The sequence below is a fragment of the Aphelocoma coerulescens genome (assembly GCF_041296385.1).
Source record: "Aphelocoma coerulescens isolate FSJ_1873_10779 chromosome Z unlocalized genomic scaffold, UR_Acoe_1.0 ChrZ, whole genome shotgun sequence".
NCBI lineage: Eukaryota > Metazoa > Chordata > Aves > Passeriformes > Corvidae > Aphelocoma > Aphelocoma coerulescens.
In genome coordinates, this window is record NW_027184085.1 from 70780506 (window position 1) to 70789384 (window position 8879).

At 41.4% G+C, this 8879-nt stretch overlaps 1 protein-coding gene across 5 annotated transcripts in view; it reads right to left on the reverse strand.

Annotated features, from left to right (window-relative positions):
- XRCC4 (X-ray repair cross complementing 4) overlaps positions 1–8837 on the reverse strand; it is a 146638-nt gene extending 137801 nt beyond the window's left edge. The window contains exons 1-3 of one of the 5 annotated variants that reach the window (XM_069002255.1): positions 8110–8172; positions 7668–7728; positions 6795–6883 (exon numbers count right to left, since the gene is read on the reverse strand). In XM_069002255.1, the coding sequence (XP_068858356.1) occupies positions 6795–6804 (10 nt within the window). In that variant the 5' untranslated portion in view covers positions 6805–6883; positions 7668–7728; positions 8110–8172. Of the gene's footprint in view, positions 1–2353; positions 2376–6794; positions 6884–7667; positions 7742–8109; positions 8173–8644; positions 8765–8828 lie in introns of those variants that run through there. The other 4 variants (XM_069002256.1, XM_069002258.1, XM_069002257.1 and 1 more) reach the window with 4 other exon arrangements.
- Positions 8838–8879: the final 42 nt, after the last annotated feature.

The following is an 8879-nucleotide window of genomic DNA, read 5'->3' on the forward strand; positions in this document are numbered from 1 at the left end:
ACTGAACGTTATAAACCGGCAAAAAAAGTAAAAATAAATTTAAGTCACGCAACTGACACATCTCCTGATGAAAAAGTGATTTTTAGTAGCAAAGTTACTAAAAAGCGTGTATGGAAGGGAGCAAAGATGAAAGGCAACAACCAGCCCAGCCTCCAGAGGATAGATCTGGGATGAAAAGTCAGCAGGCGTGTCTCAGAGACCCAGACTCCCTTTCTCTGCTGCTTCTGGAAGATGCAAGTCCCCAACAAATACTTTACAACTCTAACTTGGCAGCAGGATGCCCTGGCTTTCCAAGGTCCTACCAAAGCGAGCGGTGGCACAGTGCCTTCCCTTGAAAACCACAGGATATTTATTCAGAAAAATAACTCACTTCCTCCTGAAATGCTTTTTTTTAAAAAAAAATAACACGCATTCTAAATATATATCATTTTCCACATATTTTCTCTGAAAAGACATCACTAAAATTGCTGTATGTTTTGCAGATAAAAAGCAGAAAAAGGAAGTTGTGCCAGACGCAACCTTTGAGCCCAACATATACAGGCAGTAAGAACAAAGATTTGGGAATTCCGAGTCTCTTAGTCATATTTTTAAAAGCATCTCTGCAGTTTTCAGTACCTTAGTATCATCCATTTGACGATGGCAAAGTTGAGGAAATTTCTGGGGGGGAGGAAAAAATAAACAACAAACCCCAGCATGTTTTAATCACCCTCCGTCCATCCAAAAATACCCTGATACATATGTCTTTTTGATGTATATTTGGATAACATCGTAGTCTGGCTGAGGTATCATCTGTTTTCCAAAACACTGCCTTCTTTAGGATTAAATATTATCAGGATATTCAATACAAATCTGTCGCACAGATTTCCTTTGTTTTCTACTTTTTAGTCCCCACACAGACCTATTACAATCCCTTGATGTGTTTCTCTAAACGTTTGACTTCACATCACTGAGCAGTGGATCCCACTAAAGTCTGCCTTTTTTTTTTTTTTTCTTTCCTTTTTCTCTGTTTTTTCTTTTTAAATTTCAAAGTTGAATAAATTCAGTACTGTTGAATCCAACATAGATCCATAGGCAAGAGCACCCAGTGTGGAACAAAGATAAATGAAACAAAGAAATCAGTGTCTGGTAGATATGGATGGATGTAATTCTGTGCGCAGGAGGATTTGCTGAGGATTTTTGAAAAATCGAGCCCAGTAACCTGGAAAAACAAGTTTCACCAAATGTTGCCACTTCAGTGGGACAAGGGCAGGTATAAATATGAAGGCTTACATTATCCTTCTCTCCTCCCACCTCTACACCCAAGACTTTTCAAAGAGATGGATTATTTTAATTTCCCGTCCCTGTCAAATTAATAATAAAAAATAGGCCTAGTCTCCAAATTGCTTTATCTTACTAAACAGTTTCCTCAGGCATTTTCTTTGAAGAAAATTCCTGCATTACCCAGTCTCCACTTAACCATTATGTTTTTCTTTCCATCTGCTATTTATCTATTAGAAAATGCAACACTAAACTCCCCAAAAACAAAGAGCTCACACAGCTTGAATTTACTAATCTAAAAATTGTAATTCACATTGCTTTGCCTGACCCCCACAGAAAAATAATTCACAAGACATTCACAAGGAACTGAGATATTCACTTTCAATCCACTTAAATTTCAATTTTGCAGCTCTTTATTTCCAGCTATGTTTATTACTTGGCATTGAACATTAATTGCTCTGCTGATGGATTAGGCTGAGTTTGAAGCCTAAGGCAAAGAGACACGTATTGAGCACCACTTTCAGCTGTTTCCACACATGGGCACAGGTTCAGCACCAGTTTAGCTCAGGCTTTGTGATAATCCACCTTTGATAAACCAAAGTAGGACAGAAGCACCAGTCCTTATCTTGACAAGTGCCAGTATTTTAGCAAGGAGGGGGCCCAGGACACAAATCCCACAGCCTCACCAAGCTCTGAGCAAACAAGATGATTTGTTCTAAAAAAAAAAAATTAAAAAAAAATAGATAAAATAAGTAATGACACAGTTCCACCCAAAATTCAGAGGCCACTCACTCTACACCCTCAGCCAGCACTTAAAAATCTACTGGTTTGTGCTCAGCCAGCACCATGTCTACAAACCATCTTTAGAAAGGAAAAAGGACACAAAGAGTTTCACAGAAGTCACCTGTATTGTTAACATCACAAGTTCTGTACATAAGAAAAAATATAAAGCCTCCCAAGACTCATCAACTCACTGCTTTTCTAAGCAACTTTCATGACTCTTTCATTCGATTTTTTTTTTTTTTTGGGTTCTTACTACAGACTAGGCAAAAAAAACCCAGAACAACAAAATCCTACTCAAAAATTTAACCCTTACCCAAGACACTTGATGCCAAGCAGGGGGTCTGCTCCAGGAAAACAGCTTTTCAATACTGGTGTTCCTTTACAGCTCCTAAAGAATGCTTGCACTGGAGTGAAAAGAAATCTGCCGGCTGAGATGAGGACACAGCAGGGGCACACCGGTGCAAAAATGCCACTGGGACTTGAGCTGAGAGGGCAATTAAGTACTCATTAGTAAAATACAGCACAAAAGTGCTTTGACACTGCACCAGTCAGACCCAAGTTTGAGATCTTAAAACGCAAATTACAACAAAGCAGAGATGTGAAGCACCACAGAGGTCTCAGGGTGACGTGCTAAGGGTGTAAATTGTTGCCTTCCCAGGTAAGTTCATGATGACATAAAAAGTGGGGAGTGGGGCACAGAAACAGCACAGAAGGGATAAATATTTTAAAAACAAAGCCTCAGTTCATGTTGGGGGGCACTTCACCTTTGTGTTTCTAGCTCCCAACTGCAGCTGCACATCAGTACCTGAAACACAGCTGTGAGCAAAGACAATGGCCCTGAAATAATGCAGGGACATGAGCACAAAAACCCAGCCTCTGTGCACAAGAGTCACCTCTCCACAGCTCCAACAACCTGTTCCAGTGCAGTTTTAGATAAAAAACCTGCCACTGCATTTTCCTCTCTTTCAGTGCTACAAATACCCTTATTTGTTTTGCACCGTCAAAACTACCAAATTCAAAACATGAACCTCAAATTAAGAATATATACCAAGAAATTCCTCCTTTACCTGTTTACTTAAAGAAAAGAAAAAAAATCTGGTTTTAGGAGAGTCAAGGCTAATAAAACAAATCCCTGCAACAGACAAGAGTAAAAAAATTATAATATATAAGACACGTTTTTCATCTATAGATATCTCTGACCAAAACACGGGAAAAAAAAAACCCTTCTCTCTAATACTGTCTTCAGGAGATCACAAAATATTACTCAAGTAGGTGTATTTCCAAGACACTCAAAGATGCTTCAGCTAGTTCCTTGCCTCTTGTTTCCTAAAACAATTATCCTCCATGTCAGCTTTCACTGAAATTAACATTTCTGCCCCATCTCCTGATCTGTGGCTGCTGAGTGCTGGACTCTGAAATTAAGGTTCATTTTTTCTCAGCTGGAGTAATTTAATATAAGCCTCCACAACAGAGTCTGATGCTACCCTGCTTGGCTCAGCCAGCACAAATCTCTCCCCAGGATTTTGTGAGGTTTCACCCCAAGCCTGACACAGCTGACGGCGTTTGGAAAGCCCCAGGCTCCCTCTTTCCTGTCCAGCTTCTGTGCTGAAAAGGATGGCCTCTAAGACCCCTTTGTAGACCTGTAAACAAACAATCCCTTTCATAATCATTTGAATCATTAAAAAAAAAAAAAAACACAACAAAAAACCACAAACAAATGCAGCCTGTGATAGGATATATTGCCTCACTCTTCCTCTGGTTGCATTAATTTTTCTGTCCCAAGATAGCAAGCAATTTGGCTCATGCCTAGATCAAGGGCACAAAAGTTCTCAGTCTCTGCACTCCTAAAAGTCACATCAGATCAGTCTCCCTTTTTTATTATTTTTTATTTATTTTACAATCTGTGCTCTAGCTGTCTGCTCTGCTGGAGGACACCCCTTCCCAGAAAAGTCACCTAATAGTCTGCAGAGAGGATGCACAAATATTCCAATGCTTTTACAAGCTTTGTAAATCAGGACAATTTAATCAAAAAGTATATTACGAGATCACAAGTACACCTCAGAAGGCTCTTACACCAGAGGCCATTGCTCAAGGCACACACATAATGATTTTTTTTTTTTTTCCCCAGCTTGGAACTTTTCCTGTAAGACATGTTCTTTTGTGCTGATCAGATTTGACTGTGTTAGATTAGCAAACAACAGTAATTTGTTTAGCAATTATCTCCTAAATTTCGCCTCAGCTTGTGTCAACATGGCACAATCCATACATAATTCAGTGAGTCTTTTGTACCTTGACACATCTTGGACAGCAGTCCTTACCATTACATTATCTGATACTACGTTCTAGGAATAATCTTCACATTTTTTTGCCACCTTTCCCTTTTTTCCATCTCATAGGCAGAGACAAAGAAGGTGGGGAAGACTAAGATCCAAAAAGACATTGATTACAAAGAGCAGGAGATGAAGGCCACTGTTTCCTAACACAGGAAAGGGACACAGCTCAAGTGAGGAATACAACTAGAGAAAATACTCATTTTGGTGGAAAAATATACAATTTCAAGAACCATTTAATGTTATTTTACAACAACTGTCTAAATTGGATTCTTGGTTATTTAGTGATGTTGGTTCAGAATTTATGCACATGATATTATGTGTTCCCCACAACATCAGCAAGCACTAGATTACATTTCTGCCAAATAAAACAGTGAAGAAATCACAGCTGCATCCTACTAACCTTGAAGAATCAGATAATGGCTTTGAGTCCTTGAAAATCTCACCCTCAGCTCTGGGTGGTTCCACTTACTCAAGGACGTGTGCTGCTTTTTCATCTGGGGCTCCTGAGCTCTAACATAACCCCTGAAAAACATTCTCCACCTCCTGCTAAGCCCTAGGTGACAAGAGTTAGGGATTAAAATTTCTCATCTTCAAGTGGCACTGCAAGATAATGAGGACATCAGAAACAGGCACTGAGACAAAACAGCAAGTGACCCTGCAAGGCCCATGGCACACCCATGAGCACGCAGCACAAGTATTTGCTACACTGCTTTAATGACGCCAACATGCAGCATACAAAGCCATCTTAAATTACCTCATCCATACTGAAATGGATGGGTTTTGGTCAAAACAGACCGTTGTAAAGACATCCAGTGTTGCTGCACACCAGCAGCAGTCTGTGAGAGGAGAGGCACTGAGGTCACCGTGTCAGGCACAGCATCACTATTTCTACAGGAAGACCATCACACCTTGGGTGTTTTTACAATCTGGAGTAGCTTGCTAAGTGATGGAGTAACCTTTGCATCAGCCCATCAGTTGCATACACATGAAATCTGCCACAAAAAGCAGGAATTTTAAGGTGCAGGAATTGCCCAGTGCTGTAGGAACACTCCCAACCCTGTGCAGTAACTTTCTATTAAACACATTGTTAAAATATCAGGCTAAAGCGCCTCTGATGTGAAGACTGAGGTTCATTCCTGCTCACAACTGCTTCAAACTCCAAGAATTTCACAGCCATTGTGATCCATCCTACTACAGTGAATACCACGAGCACTTCTGGCAGGTGACAGGCAGAGGCAGAGAAATGGAGAGAAAAAGGAGCCAAACCTACATGTAAATATGAGTTTGTTTTTTGCGGGTTGGGTTTGTTTTTTTTTTTTCAAAACAGTGTTAGCAAACAAAATACCACGCTCTAATTACCACTGTCAGCACACAGAACACCACCTACCCACGACAGGTTTGCCTGCAAAATGCACACCCCTCGTGTTCCGCCGCCTCCTTGTTCCAGACGGAGGACAGAGCGTATCTGTAGCTGTACCAAAAATGCAAAGCAGTCCTTAAGCATTCATGCCTGTGTTTGGAGATACTGGGAACAACAGATGTGGGCACCACGTAGAAGCTGAAGAAGAGCAGTATCAGCTTTTTGCCAGTCACTCAAACCAGCATTTCTCAAAAAAACCCTGACTGATTGCATTCATAGTTCATTTGAAAATGCTTTTTCCACCTCATATACAGGCATGGGTGTGTTAAGCACAGAAGTTTACCGATACAGATGTGCCCGTCACATCAGTCACCCACCTGTGATACTTTTAAAACCATTTCCTCCAACTTTCTCATGAAAATGAGACACACAAGAGAAGCTAAATGCCAAGCCTTCCACATGCAATTGCCATTGTTTTGTGATAATTCTTCCTGCCTCTGGAAACAGCCTAGAAGTTAAACCTTTTTTTACCTCTCATTATAGACACAAATTCCTTGGTGTGCTCTACTACTCAACTGAACAGTGTAAGCCTTTCACCACTAAAATATTTCTTAAAACCAGGAAATGCAGCCAAGACCATGAACCCTTCTCTTCAGAAACCTAACAGCAACAAAAAACCAGTTTTCATCCCATATTTTTATTTAACTATCTGAATAGTGCCATATAGATCAATATAGTTGTTTAGACTTACGGTTTGCTTTTTGAATTCCACCAGACAGGAGTGCCTACCCACCCCATCCCTGTGGACAACACCAACCAAGCTGTCCCAGCTCTTTGGAGCTGGTTTTCCATGACAAGATATTGATTAGGAAGGAAAAGAGCACAAGGGAAACTGGAACAACACCGTCTGAAAGCTGATATTCCAGTCAGTACCCCATGTCTACCACAGCTGCATCCCAGAAGACAATTCCAGGCTAGGTGCACCAATCTTTTAAATTATGCCACCAAGGCTCCCAAAAAATCTTTAAGTGGCATTCTTCCCACAACAGCTAATTACTCACCTGAAATCATTTTAATACAGCAGATGATCAGTAAAATTTCCCTTTTGAATAGTTGAGACTGTTGGAAACTTCGCTAGGAAATTAAACATCTAGGGTAAATAAAGAGCATTGTTTGCGAAAATCTGCAATGGGTTTCAGGTGGGAACTTGACAGAAACCATCAAAGAAGAAAAAAAAAATATAATAAATCTTTCATAACAGGCATGCTTGCAAACAAAACTACACTAGAGGAAGCTAGATGACCACCTGAAAGCAGGCTTGGTTATGGTGTGAACAAGGACTGACAGCTGGAGTCTCTTCAGACATTACAAAATATTTTCAAGTTTCTAATTCACACTGAGCATCCAAAAGTGAGTGAAAGCAGGCAAAACAACCCAGTTTTTGCTTTCTATCTCAGACACACATTAAAAAAAAAAGGACAAAAGTATTATTGCCTTTAAAGTCTTTGGTCCTGTTGACCATCAGAGGCTGTACAGCTCAGTGATTATACTGACAACTTATTTCTCTTTACAAACATACTTTAATGTGGCATCATTCAAGCACTTCAAAGTGAAGTTATCCTAGATAATAAGGCCATTTTTAGAACTGTCTTTATGCACTTAACTATATTTTTTTAACCCAAAACCTTGACATGTGATGGAAAGAAACCGATCCAGTGAATGTAATTCAGTAACAGGAATGAGATGTATGAACATGTTATGAGAAATGAGCATGCAGCAAGATGCTGATCACCTGCTAGACAAATGGATAAATCTACAAACGAATGAGTCTTTATAGTCACTAAACAATCTAGAGAAAAATCAGAACAAATCCAGAATCAACACGGTGCTTGAAATCCACAGGACAGAAAAACCAGTTACACAAGAGAACCCACCTCAAACTCTATCACCTGCTCATGCTGGTAACATCCCAGGCACATTTTGGTGGTTATGAACCTGAAACCACAATTTCACAGAGAACACTAAAATTGCAGAGACCGAATCTACAACCGCCAAGGAAGCTGCTGTGTAGAAGACAGGAACAGCACAGTCCGTGGGTTGTGTAGGTCTCACTCATCCCAAAGTCCTCTGCTTCAGTAAAGCACTGCCTCAGACCCACGAGATAAATGCACTTTACACAGGTACATCAACCCCCAGCCTCCCACAGCAGCTGCACGACGTGCACCAAACGTTACCCCAAAATGTCATTCTACAGTAAAAAAAAAAGATCTGTTTCCCCTCACCAAGGGAAAAAGCAAAATCTGTCCCACACTCAGCAGAAGAACACGAATTTGGTGCTGAGAGAATTACAGAGAGCCCCCGAAACCAAGCCATCACCTTGGGGTGATGCTTTTAAAGCCACATTTGCAAGGAGGAACAGGTTCCTCATAAAACTCCAGGGGTTTGTTAGGACAGCAACACGTGGGCACCTAAACGCAGAGTCATCAGTGTGAAGCTTTCCTCTGATCTCACTTTACTGAGAGATTAAGGTAATTCCTTAAAAAAAAAAAAAAAAAAAAAAAAAAAAAAAAAAAAACACAACAGCTTTATGGGTGGAAAAAAAAGTTGGAAATTCTTGGGCAGGTGAAGCTACAGAAAGGATGATGAAAAGTGCTAAAAGGAGAAAACACAGCACAGGAGCCAAAATACAATAGACTAGAGGAAAAAGAGTCGTCCCTCTGAAACAACAGCAGTAAGGCGGACCTAATTAAGAAACAGCCTCATTAAGGCGTTCTTTATGTTATTAAGACCTCAGTAGCCAGTGGCTCACGCCCGCAGGGACGGGAGGGCGAGGCAACACCCCTACACCTCTCAGCCACCCGCTGGGCGCCGAATAACAACAACCAACCGAAAAAACAACCAAAAAACACACCAGAAGAACCGCTTTTGGTGTCGCGTCTCCCTAAAGACACGTGGGCAAGACGTGCCCGCAGGCAGGTGCGGGGTCAGTGAAGGGCGGATCCCGGTTATCCCGGTTATCCCAGCGCCGGGACACGACCAGCTCCCCCCCCCCGCGCCGTTCCCCTCAGACCCGCGGGGCGGGCCGCCCCACCTACCTCCCGCGCCGCCACTTCCGCCTGCGCCGCGCCAGCCAATGAGCGCCGCGT